The 12967-nt window shown below is 43.2% G+C and overlaps 3 protein-coding genes and 1 pseudogene across 7 annotated transcripts in view; all 4 read right to left on the bottom strand.

The window, feature by feature from the left end:
• Positions 1–12967, bottom strand: part of LOC125720979 (odorant receptor 131-2-like) — a 73654-nt gene continuing 60687 nt past the window's right edge. Inside the window, exon 2 of the transcript XR_007385633.1 lies at positions 1–163. The gene's annotated coding sequence lies outside the window, so the exon portion shown is untranslated. The remainder of the gene's footprint in view (positions 164–12967) is intronic.
• Positions 357–1488, bottom strand: LOC125720851 (odorant receptor 131-2-like; annotated as a pseudogene).
• Positions 4968–12967, bottom strand: part of LOC125720976 (odorant receptor 131-2-like) — a 55864-nt gene continuing 47864 nt past the window's right edge. For 2 of the 4 annotated variants that reach the window (XM_048996899.1, XM_048996900.1), the window contains exon 2: positions 4968–6025. In XM_048996899.1, the coding sequence (XP_048852856.1) occupies positions 5069–6016 (948 nt within the window). In that variant the 5' untranslated portion in view covers positions 6017–6025 and the 3' untranslated portion in view covers positions 4968–5068. Of the gene's footprint in view, positions 6026–6177; positions 6264–12967 lie in introns of those variants that run through there. The other 2 variants (XM_048996901.1, XM_048996898.1) reach the window with 2 other exon arrangements.
• LOC125720977 (odorant receptor 131-2-like) lies at positions 8507–10074 on the bottom strand. Of its 2 annotated transcripts, none has more exons than XM_048996903.1 (2): positions 10042–10074; positions 8507–9890 (listed from the first exon to the last, which is right to left on the bottom strand). In XM_048996903.1, the coding sequence occupies exon 2, from the start codon at positions 9879–9881 to the stop codon at positions 8937–8939; it is 945 nt and encodes a 314-aa protein (XP_048852860.1). In that variant the 5' UTR covers positions 9882–9890; positions 10042–10074; the 3' UTR covers positions 8507–8936. The 2 variants fall into 2 exon arrangements, with proteins under 2 accessions (XP_048852860.1, XP_048852859.1); XM_048996902.1 differs by having other exon boundaries at positions 8507–9905; positions 10042–10072.

Here is a 12967-nt window from a genome sequence, read left to right as displayed (position 1 = left end):
GACAACAGGAAAGGCGCATTAGATTTGGAAAATAAGGCAAAGACATGGTACAGGGCTGTGCTGTTTTTGTAGGGAAAAAATTACGTAGTGATTAATTACTGGATCTAAAGACATGGGAAGAAGAAAACAAACACACTGAAGGAGAAACACAGGAAACAAAGACCTGGCAAAGTTAATCACGATCAGAGATCTATCTCACTACTCTGCCCCCCACCCCCCCCGGCCCTGAGAGATTTTGCCTTGCCTACTCCCCACAGCACTGGAACTATAATTTTATAATGAGAAATTCATATAAATCTCTTTAAAATGTCTTTATGACTTTTTCCTTACATTTTGAAATATCTTGATATACTATGTTAATGTTTTGTGCTTGGTTTGATCCTCCAGCGACTGTAGCGGAGGTAGCAGAGGAAGAGGGGGCGAACTCCTTCGTCCCTCAGTCCATAGATGAGGGGGCTCAGGCAGCGGGGCAGGAGGACGAGGAGAAAGAAGTTCAGGTAGCGCAGGTGGATAAAGGAAGCTAAGGTGACTGTGGACAGGGCTCTCTCAATGCTGCTATATAGGAAGGAGGTGAGGCAGAGGCCCAACTGGACCAGGTGAAGGAGAACCGTCCTGCTGGCCTTTTTGGCCTTGACGGACCGGGCTGCGATCATGATGCCTGTGTAGGTGCCGATGACGATGATCCCCACGGCAACAAAAAAGACACCGTTAAAGCTCTGGAACACATCAAACTGCCACTTGGCCAGAAAGAGGCGCTCCTGTGTGCAGTAAATAGTTTTAGTGAAGAAATGGGCATCTGTAGCTGCTAAAAAAATGATATCAATCACATAGTTCACAGAGCCCAGGAACCGACCACTGCAATTGCAATATTGGTTCTCCCGGGGGTGGCGATGTCAGTGTGTCGGAGTGGGAAACAAATGGCCACATAGCGTTCCAGACACATGACAGCCAACGTCAGGGGGGAGATGCGGAAAGTTGTCCCGCTTACAAGGACGATCATGGAGCAGAGCACCTTGATGAGGTTGATGTTAGCCATGCTACACGAGTAGAGCAATGTGGTGAATCCCAGATGGATGGAGTCACTGAGAAGCATTTGGCTGAATAGAAGATAGCGGGAAGTCTCACGGAAGCTGGGTTTACTCCACATGGCAACGAACATGATGAGGTTCAGGGAGATGAAGAATAGGGCAGTGGACAGCACGAGAAATGATTTTATTGTTGTCATGAAGTCTATTGTCCCTGTCATGGACTGGTAGTACAGGAAGTTGAGCTCCAGAGAGGAACCATTCTGGCCAGCCATTGGTCAACTCAAACGAAAAGAGCTGAAATGTACATTAAATGTACATTAAAACACAAATTGTTGTCAGTAAGCAAAACCAACATATATTTCTCCCAAGAAGGCCCCTATTTAAATGAAATGAAAGAGAGACACAATAAAAGATATATTTGTTTCTTTACCTGCCTCTGTTGAGCACTTGACTCAAACACTTCTGGAGTAGCATGTGCTCTAGTTTATAAAGAATCCAATGACACATGACATCACATGCACTCTGTAGGTGTGTCCAGCATAGTAGGCCCCTGGGGTGAGGTGTGATGGGCATGCATATCTCTGTTGGGAATGTTACTATTAGTAGATTAAAAAGCCATTTCAAGTAAGGATGAAGGGTTTTATATAGGAGAAACTCTCTTTTTTTGTCTTATACCTGTATGTCTTTATATATCTTATATCTTTTTTTTGTATTTTATTATCTGCAGTTTAAAGAAGACGATTTCTCACATTCACTGTCATTGTTATTTACTAAAAAGAAAGATGAAGCAATATAGGGAATTATTCAGTGATTGTAAGGGAATATTGCATGTGTTACATCATGTTTGTTTTTTGTTTCTTTTATTTTTTTGATGCAGTCCTCACCTTTGAGTTGCTCTATCGTTACTGTTACTGACTCTACCTTATTAATTCTATGCAAATGTTCCACTGCCATCTGTGATACAGCGCAGTGGTACCTTGGAATATGAACTTAATTTGTTCTGGATGGTTGGTTGAGTTGTGATTTGATTGAGATCCAAGTCGAATTTCCCCATAACAAATAATGTAGATGGATTTATTCTGTTCCAGACCCAAATGATTGCCTATTTAAACCTAACTACCTACCTAATCAATGATAAAATCATTACCAAAGCAAATACACATGAAACGCACATAGGAAAGCAATAATCATGAAATAAGTGACAATTTATGAGCACGTCAGCTCTGTTGAGGTGAGCTGATTGGCGTACTGCAGGTGGCAGGTGGAGAGGAAGAGAAAAGGAGGGATTATTGCTTGGAAGGGGAGACGCGTCTCCATCCGTACAAATTTTAGCATGACTGTTTTGTTTTGTCTTGTTCCGAGTTTCTGGTCAAGCTGCAACAGACAAGTTCCAAGATTTCAGTCGAGGTGCAAATCGGAAGAAATCTGAGAGACCTGCTTGACGTCCGAGTTGGTCGAGATAAGAGCCGTTCCAGTTCCAAGCTTCTACTGTATATTGTAAGAAAATTGTGATTACGTTTTCAGTCCTGCTCCATACCAGAAATGGTAAAGGCCTGAGACCAGCCTCTCTGTGGACATTTTTGATTCATTAACCTTTGTGCCTCCATACAGACACAAAGAGCCTATAAGACAAATGTTTCACACAGGTCTACTTATACATTTTCCTGTTTATGTCTCAATAAAATATTGTGGAAGCTGAGGTCCACTTGTCCGCTATTGTGAGCACTGTCAACCATCCGCTTCCTTTCCCTTTACATGCTGCAGGATTCATCATGTAACTTTGCACAGCTAATCCGCTTAACTCCACTCACCTTCTGGTAGGAGCCCAGCTGACACTAGAGGTCACTGCAGAGCAACAAAGTTAATCCCGCTCAAGCCTAATGATCGTAAAAATAATAACAATGGTTTTGTTTATATTTTTTTCTGTCTGGGGTTATGTAGCAGTGTCCTTTTAGGAAACTGCAGTTCAATTAAGGTTTAGCTACTCTGGTCATTGTTTAATTGGTTAACAGGCTATAGCATTGCATATGTAGGTATTGGAGTGTATGTGATGTTTTGATTAGGTCAGACTAAGGCTGCAATCAGGCCTGTTGGTCAGAAGGCTTCAGCACTGACTAGGCCCAGGCTGAGAGCTGTGGGGTGCTGCACTGTCACAAGGCAGCTCATCTCCACAGGGAAGCCCTGTTTGCTCAGCAGCAGAACAAACAAGCCGTCTATCACAGGACTGACATTAATAATTGATGAGTGTTAATGGCAGCACAGGGGAGAGGTGTGGAGGCAGGACCAGCTCAGGCTCCCACATGATGGAGGTCCTTCCCCAGAGCAGGGAGCATGTTTAGCCTCTGTAATCATCACGCACTCGACAGCTCAGCAGGGAAATTCTGCTGTTAATCAGAGGCATGTTTGATACTAATAATTGTCTTGTGGTAATCTGTGTATCTTCCAACCGCTAAGTCAGTACAGGGTCCTGGGGGGCACGGCAGGGGATCACCCTGGACAGAAAGACAGTCCATTACAGGTCACAACACACACAGAGTCATACACACATTGGGCAACATAAAGACACAAATTCAACTAACCACTTTTTGGACTGTTTGAGAGACCCCCCCACTCAGAGAGGATGTGCAAACTCCACGGAAATAGAGAAGTGATACAGGAGCCAACCTTGGTGCTATAAGCTGTGCTGGCCCTATGACTATTACTTAATGATATATTTATTATCGTTTATAATCAAAACAACAAACATATTAGAAGTATGGCTGCTTGGAACATCATTTGGCGTCTCATTCACTGCTATACCCGATTCTACTTAATTGATTTGTTTGTTTGTGCAGCACTGATGTCTTAACGCAAACTGAGGCAAGTAAACATGATTTGATATAGCAGAGAAACTTCCAACAGTGATTCCTGTTCTCCAATTACAGTTCGCTGAGGGGGTGGAGTTATTGTGAACTGGATACAGCTTAGACTAGCTGGAAAAACACAGCACTGACTGGAAAGAGAGGCATGTGATTGGAAGTGCCAACCAGCCACTTGCTTCACTGGCAGGAGGATAATATGCCAATCGATAACACAACACTCGCTAATTAGCCTGGGAGCCCCCTCCCCTCCCCCTGCCGGTACTTACAGTATGTTTCGTGGTTCAGCATTTTGTATTATTGGAAAAAAGTGTTTGTATTACCATTAAATACTGTCTTAGCAAACGTGAATAAAAGTTAGGGAAATGAGACCCAGATATCTCAGACACCAGCATTGTGTTTGTTATTATTTTATTGTCTATTGAAAATGCACTTATTTAAGCACAACAGCAAGCAAGTAAACACAAGAAGTTACACAGGTGCAGACAACAGGAAAGGTGCATTAGATTTGGAAAATAAGGCAAAGACATGGTACAGGGCTGTGCTGTTTTTGTAGGGAAAAAATGATGTAGTGATTAATTACGGGGCGGCATAGTGGTGCAGTGGTTAGCACTGTTGCCTCACACCTCTGGGACCCGGGTTCAAGTCTCCGCCTGGGTCACATGTGTGTGGAGTTTGCATGTTCTCCCCATGTCGTCGTGGGGTTTCCTCCGGGTACTCCGGTTTCCCCTCACAGTCCAAAGACATGCTGAGGCTAATTGGACTTGCTAAATTCCCCATCGGTGTGTATGTCTGAATGAATGGTGTGTGAGTGAGCCCTGCGATGGGCTTGCCCCTGCCTCGTGCCCATTGCTTCCGGGATAGGCTCCGGACCCCCCATGACCCAGTAGGGTAAGCGGTTTGGAAAATGGATGGATGGATGATTAATTACTGGATCTAAAGACCCGGGAAGAAGACAAACACACTCAAGCAGAAACATAGGGAATAAAGACCTGGCAAAGTTAATCACGATCAGAGACCTGTCCCACCCCCCCACCCCTGACAAACTGCACCTCGCCTACTCCCCACAGCACTGGAACTATAGTTTTTATAATTATGAACTCATATAAACCACTTTAAATCTGTTCTCTTTAATATTTCATTCTGAAATTTTCCTTACAGTTTGAATGAACTTGATATATTTTATCTTGTGCTTGTGCGTGGTTTGATCCTCCAGCGACCGCAGCGGAGGTAGCGGAGGAAGAGGGGACGAACTCCTTCGTCTCTCAGGCCATAGATGAGGGGGCTCAGGCAGCGGGGCAGGAGGACGAGGAGAAAGAAGTTTAGGGTGCGCAGGTGGATAAAGAGGGCTGAGCTGATTGTAGACAGGGCTCTCTCGATGCTGCTGAACAGGAAGGAGGAGAGGCAGAGGACCAACTGGACCAGGTGAAGGAGAACCGTCCTGCTGGCCTTTTTGGCCTTGATTGACTGGGCTGCCATCATGATGCCTGTGTAGGTGCCGATGACGGTGATCCCCACGGCAACAAAAAAGACACCGTTAAAGCTCTGGAACACATCAAACTGCCATTTGGCCAGAAAGAGGCGCTCCTGTGTGCAGTAAATAGTTTTGGTTAGGAAATAGGTATCTGTGGCTGCCAAAAATATTATATTAATTACATAGTTCACAGAGCCTAGGAACCAGACCACTGCAATGGCAATATTGGTTCTCCCGGGGGTGGCGATGTCAGTGTGTCGGAGTGGGAAACAAATGGCCACATAGCGTTCCAGACACATGACAGCCAACGTCAGAGGGGAGATGCGGAAAGTTGTCCCGCTTACAAGGACGATCATGGAGCAGAGCACCTTGATGAGGTTGATGTTAGCCATGCTACACGAGTAGAGCAATGTGGTGAATCCCAGATGGATGGAGTCACTGAGGAGCATTTGGCTGAATAGAAGATAGCGGGAAGTCTCACGGAAGCTGGATTTACTCCACATGGCAACGAACATGATGAGGTTCAGGGAGATGAAGAATAGGGCAGTGGACAGCACGAGAGATGATTTTATTGTTGTCATGAAGTCTATTGTCTCTGTTATGGACTGGTAGTACAGGAAGCTGAGCTCCAGAGAGGAACCATTCTGGCCAGCCATTGGTTAACTCTGAAATGAAAAGAGCAGAAATATACATTAAAACACAAATTGTCATTCACAGTTAGAAACACCTACATATCTTTCTCAGAAGAAAAGAAGGACCTCTATTTAACTGAAATGAAAAACAAACACAATGAAAAATATATGCGATGTTTTTTTACCTGCCTCTGTTAAGCATTTGCCTCAAACACTTCTGGAGTAGAATGTGCTCTAGTTTATAACAAATCAAACGACACATGACATCACATGGACTCTGTAGGTGTGTCCAGCATAATTGGCCTCTTGGGTGAAACAGGATGGGCATGCATATCTCTGCCTGAAGAGTAACTATTAATTTATTATGAAGCCATTTCAAGCAATGACTAGGGATTCTATTTAGCTCATTCAAGCTGTAGTTCAATGAAAAAGATCATTAGGTATCTCACATTCACTGTGTTCGCTGCAAAGGTGGTTAGTGTGCAGTAATGTAGGACAATGACCAGTGTTGACTGGTGCTATTGTGGTACACATATGCATTACGTAAAGTTCAGTTCACTCTGCAAGTACAAGTTAATAAAGTAATATACCTGTATTATTTGAAAAAGTTGGAACCTAAATTCCAAAGTAGATGGTCAACATGGGAAACATGTTGTATGTTGTGATCATTGTTTTTTTACTTGTGCCTTTGTTCTTAGTTAGCCTTACTTGATCTAGTCTTGTTGTCATGTTCTGTAGTCATGTTATCTACCATTGTTTCTAGTCTGCTCAGGCCCCTGTGATTCCTGTGCTGTGGTTGCTGCACTGCCCTCCGTGGTTCCTGTGCTGGTGGCTTTTGTGATGAAATATTCACTCTGGCTCTGTATCAGAAATGTTAAACGCCAGAGGTCACCCACAGCTGGACTATTTTTATTGATTAACCTATGTGTCACCATACATGTGTGTAGTTTAGAAGTGTGTTGTGTGTAGTTCTATTTATATATTTTTTTATTTATCTCTCAGTAAATATTGCAAGAAGCTGAGGTCCACCTGTCCTCTTTTGTGAGCACTGTCGGCCATCGTTTCCCTGCAGTATTCATCATATAACTTTACACAGCTAATGTGCTAAAATTCACTCACCTCCCTGTAGGAATCCAGCTGACACTGGAGGTCAATACAGAACAACAAGGTTAAACCCGGTCAAGCTTAATGATTTTAAAAATAATTACAGTGATTTTGTGTGTCTTGTTTCTGTCTGGGCTTATGAAGCAGTGTACTTTTAGTAAACTGCAGTTTAATATTCATAAAACACAGATTAACTTATTACAAAATCACAACAACTGTAAATGGACTGAATGTTTAATTATTCTGGTCACTGTTTAACTGTCCAACAAGCTGCAGCATTGCATATGTAGGTATTGGAGTGTATGTGATGTTTTGCTTAGGTCAGACTAAGGGTGCAATCAGGCCTGTTGGTCAGAAGGCCTCAGCACTGACTAGGCCCAGGCTGAGATCTGTGGGGTCCAGCAGTGTCACAAGGTAGCTCATCTCCACAGGGAAGCCCTGTTTGCTCAGCAGCAGAACAAACAAGCCGTCTATCAGAGGCCTGACATTAATAATTGATGAGTGTTAATGGCAGCACAGGGGAGAGGTGTGGAGGCAGGACCAGCTCAGGCTCCCACATGATGGAGGTCCTTCCCCAGAGCAGGGAGCACGTTCAGCCTCTGTAATCATCACGCACTCGACAGCACAGCAGGGAAATTCTGTTGTCAATCGGAGGCATGTTAATAATTGGTATTAGTAATCGTCTTGTGATAATCCATCTATCTTCCAACTGCTAAGTGAGGACAGGGTTGTGGGGTGGGGCGGGCGCAAGGTAGGTGGTCTTAGAGGAATGTTTTATGAGGAGAGGTTAGCTGAGCTGAATCTGTTTAGCCTCAAGCAAAGGAGACTAAGGGGGGATATGATCCAGGTATATAAGATTCTAACAGGTCTGGATGCTATTCAGTCAAATAGCTATTTCAATATCAGTTGAAATGCTAGAACTCCTGGCCATAAGTGGAAATTAGCGGGAGAACATTTTAAAACGAGTTTGAGGAAGCACTTCTTTACACAGCATGTAGTTAATGAAGTAGTTAATGAAGAGTATGGAATAGTCTTCCTGCTAGTGTAATGCAAGCTAAAACCCTGGGTTCCTTTAAATCAGAGCTAGATACGATTTTAACAACTCTGAGCTATTAGCTAAGTTCTCCCCAAACGAGCTTGATGGGCTGAATGGCCTCCTCTCATTTGTAAATTTCTTATATTCTTATATATGGAAAGACACAGCTAGTACATAATATACCAATCGATAAAACAACATTGGCTAACTAACCTGGGAGCCCCCTCCCCCTGCCGGTAGTTACAGTATGTTTTGTGGTTCACCATTTCGTATTATTGGACGAAAGTTTTTCTATTGCCACTAAATACTGTCTTAGCAAACACCAGTTACAGTTGGGGAAATGAGACCCTGACAACTCAGACATCAGCGTATTGTTTGTTGTTATTTTTTTTGCCTTCAAAATGCACATAATCAAGCACGACAGCAAGCAAGTAAACACAAACAATTACACAGATACAGACAACAGGAAAGGCGCATTAGATTTGGAAAATATGACAAAGACATGGTACAGGGCTGTGCTGTTTTTGTAGGGAAAAAATTACGTAGTGATTAATTACTGGATCTAAAGACATGGGAAGAAGAAAACAAACACACTGAAGGAGAAACACAGGAAACAAAGACCTGGCAAAGTTAATCACGATCAGAGACCTATCCCACTACTCTGCCCCCCGCCCTGAGAGATTTCGCCTTGCCTACTCCCCACAGCACTGGAACTATAATTTTATAATGATAAATTCATATAAATCTCTTTAGAATGTCTTTATGACTTTTTCCTTACATTTTGAAATATCTTGATATATTATGTTAATGTTTTGTGCTTGGTTTGATCCTCCAGCGACTGCAGCGGAGGTAACAGAGGAAGTGGGGGCGAACTCCTTCGTCTCTCAGGCCATAGATGAGGGGGCTCAGGCAGCGGGGCAGGAGGACGAGGAGAAAGAAGTTCAGGTAGCGCAGGTGGATAAAGAGGGCTGAGCTGATTGTAGACAGGGCTCTCTCGATGCTGCTGAACAGGAAGGAGGAGAGGCAGAGGCCCAACTGGACCAGGTGAAGGAGAACCGTCCTGCTGGCCTTTTTGGCCTTGATGGACCGGGCTGCCATCATGATGCCTGTGTAGGTGCTGATGACGATGATTCCCACGGCAACAAAAAAGACACCGTTAAAGCTCTGGAACACATCAAACTGCCACTTGGCCAGAAAGAGGCGCTCCTGTGTGCAGTAAATAGTTTTAGTGAAGAAATGGGCATCTGTAGCTGCTAAAAAAATGATATCAATCACATAGTTCACAGAGCCCAGGAACCAGACCACTGCAATGGCAATATTGGTTCTCCCGGGGGTGGCGATGTCAGTGTGTCGGAGTGGGAAACAAATGGCCACATAGCGTTCCAGACACATGACAGCCAACGTCAGGGGGGAGATGCGGAAAGTTGTCCCGCTTACAAGGACGATCATGGAGCAGAGCACCTTGATGAGGTTGATGTTAGCCATGCTACACGAGTAGAGCAATGTGGTGAATCCCAGATGGATGGAGTCACTGAGGAGCATTTGGCTGAATAGAAGATAGCGGGAAGTCTCACGGAAGCTGGGTTTACTCCACATGGCAACGAACATGATGAGGTTCAGGGAGATGAAGAATAGGGCAGTGGACAGCACGAGAAATGATTTTATTGTTGTCATGAAGTCTATTGTCCCTGTCATGGACTGGTAGTACAGGAAGTTGAGCTCCAGAGAGGAACCATTCTGGCCAGCCATTGGTCAACTCTGAAACGAAAAGAGCTGAAATGTACATTAAATGTACATTAAAACACAAATTGTTGTCAATAAGCAAAACCAACATATATTTCTCCCAAGAAGGCCCCTATTTAAATGAAATGAAAGAGAGACACAATAAAAGATATATTTGTTTCTTTACCTGCCTCTGTTGAGCACTTGACTCAAACACTTCTGGAGTAGCATGTGCTCTAGTTTATAAAGAATCCAATGACACATGACATCACATGCACTCTGTAGGTGTGTCCAGCATAGTAGGCCCCTGGGGTGAGGTGTGATGGGCATGCATATCTCTGTTGGGAATGTTACTATTAGTAGATTAAAAAGCCATTTCAAGTAAGGATGAAGGGTTTTATATAGGAGAAACTCTCTTTTTTTGTCTTATACCTGTATGTCTTTATATATCTTATATCTTTTTTTTGTATTTTATTATCTGCAGTTTAAAGAAGACGATTTCTCACATTCACTGTCATTGTTATTTACTAAAAAGAAAGATGAAGCAGTATAGGGAATTATTCAGTGATTGTAAGGGAATATTGCATGTGTTACATCATGTTTGTTTTTTGTTTCTTTTATTTTTTTGATGCAGTCCTCACTTTGAGTCACTCTATCGTTACTGTTACTGACTCTACCTTATTAATTCTATGCAAACGTTCCACTGCCATCTGTGATACAGTGCAGTGGTACCTTGGAATATGAATTTAATTTGTTCTGGATGGTTGGTTGAGTTGTGATTTGAGATCCAAGTCGAATTTCCCCATAACAAATAATGTAGATGGATTTATTCTGTTCCAGACCCAAATGATTGCCTATTTAAACCCAACTACCTACCTAATCAATGATAAAATCATTACCTATCAATATAAAGCTAATACACATGAAACGCACATAGGAAAGCAATAATCATGAAATAAGTGACAATTTATGAGCACGTCAGCTCTGTTGAGGTGAGCTGATGGCGTACTGCAGGTGGCAGGTGGAGAGGAAGAGAAAAGGAGGGATTATTGCTTGGAAGGGGAGACGCGTCTCCATCCGTACAAATTTTAGCATGACTATTTTGTTTTGTCTTGTTCCGAGTTTCTGGTCAAGCTGCAACAGACAAGTTCCAAGATTTCAGTCGAGGTGCAAATCGGAAGAAATCTGAGAGACTCGCTTGACGTCCGAGTTGGTCGAGATAAGAGCCGTTCGAGTTCCAAGCTTCTACTGTATATTGTAACAAAATTGTGATTACGTTTTCAGTCCTGCTCCATACCAGAAATGGTAAAGGCCTGATACCAGCCTCTCTGTGGAGAGGCTACACTCACCTTCTGGTAGGAGCCCAGCTGACACTAGAGGTCACTGCAGAGCAACAAAGTTAATCCCGCTCAAGCCTAATGATCGTAAAAATAATAACAATGGTTTTGTTTATATTTTTTTCTGTCTGGGGTTATGTAGCAGTGTCCTTTTAGGAAACTGCAGTTCAATTAAGGTTTAGCTACTCTGGTCATTGTTTAATTGGTTAACAGGCTATAGCATTGCATATGTAGGTATTGGAGTGTATGTGATGTTTTGATTAGGTCAGACTAAGGCTGCAATCAGGCCTGTTGGTCAGAAGGCTTCAGCACTGACTAGGCCCAGGCTGAGATCTGTGGGGTCCGGCAGTGTCACAAGGTAGCTCATCTCCACAGGGAAGCCCTGTTTGCTCAGCAGCAGAACAAACAAGCCGTCTATCACAGGACTGACATTAATAATTGATGAGTGTTAATGGCAGCACAGGGGAGAGGTGTGGAGGCAGGACCAGCTCAGGCTCCCACATGATGGAGGTCCTTCCCCAGAGCAGGGAGCACGTTCAGCCTCTGTAATCATCACGCACTCGACAGCTCAGCAGGGAAATTCTGCTGTTCCACTAACTAGAGACTGGAGTTAGTGCCTAAGCCTGAAATCTCATAAAATGTTGTCTTCCTGTAGTACCACAACCCTAACTATTATTTATATTGATTACAACATTTAACTACCACAATATTAACATGACTTGAGACTGAATCCTTGCTTTGATAAAAGGGTGAAGGATGTGTGATCATGTGACTACACCGGGAAAACCCCCATATACAGTAGACCACTGGGCTCTTCTCACCATGTTGTTTATTTTTGGGAAATACTGCTTGTTCATGACTTTAATGGACATTTCCATTGCTGCAGGTTGCTGGCTGTGTCACTTAACATCTAAAAGCAAGATATATGCCCTTTAGTCCACAGTTGCTGATGAAGCCATTCCCTCAGACATGACCTTAGCCCCTTTGCCTCTGTTTCTCAGGAAACACCAGTGAGATGAGCTCCTGCTAAAGCTTTTCGAACAACAACAACAACAACCCCGTTCTCAAAACTACTGGAATCTCACCTATCAGCTCTCGGTTTAATAATTATGGACAGCAGGGCCAGTCCAGGACTTTTATACGTAACTCAGGAGCTACTTATTAGCGCTAATTTTCATCAACTCATGGTTTTCCTTTAGGGTGATATGTAGAGTTCTACTCCCTATTGCACACCTACAGCTCCCATAAACCATATGAGTTTTAAACATCTTTTCCCATGCATTCTTGGCTATTATTAACACTGTCCTCTTTGCAGATCACTGTTATTCACTAAACCACAACCCCTCACCTCGTAATTTAAGTTCATGCAGCCCATGACTGACTCTACACAATAATCCCAACTAACGTGTTTCAAACCATCATCCATCTCATCACTACTGTCCTACAAGTACTCAAGACTAATCACTTTGTCATAGGGGGGACCTTAAGTTCAATGTCAGTCCAAGCCACATTGCAGTTTTAAACCCATCCCCCCAATTACAAACCTAACCGCTTGTCATTTGTTTCTACAGCCTTAAAGTGATTATAAAAATTTACATCAGGGCTTTGTGTTACCCACTGTACTGTACCATATCACAATTGATTCATATGTTATTTCAGCACCCCCTTGTGGTGTTGATTGAACACTGCTGGAGATCAAAATGCAGATGTTTAGTTATTAGATGATGCTGTTTTCAGGCTGCTGACATACGCACGTCTCTACAGAGTTAATTTTTG

The sequence above is a fragment of the Brienomyrus brachyistius genome, unplaced genomic scaffold (genome assembly GCF_023856365.1).
Source record: "Brienomyrus brachyistius isolate T26 unplaced genomic scaffold, BBRACH_0.4 scaffold27, whole genome shotgun sequence".
Taxonomy (NCBI): Eukaryota; Metazoa; Chordata; class Actinopteri; order Osteoglossiformes; family Mormyridae; genus Brienomyrus; species Brienomyrus brachyistius.
The sequence above is the reverse complement of the archived record's forward strand: the minus strand, read 5'-3'. Positions and strand labels throughout refer to the sequence as shown.

Coding starts and splice junctions, on each gene's coding strand:
- LOC125720977 (XM_048996903.1), bottom strand. CDS start 9,881: ATGGCTGGCCAGAATGGTTCCTCTCTGGAGCTCAACTTCCTGTACTAC.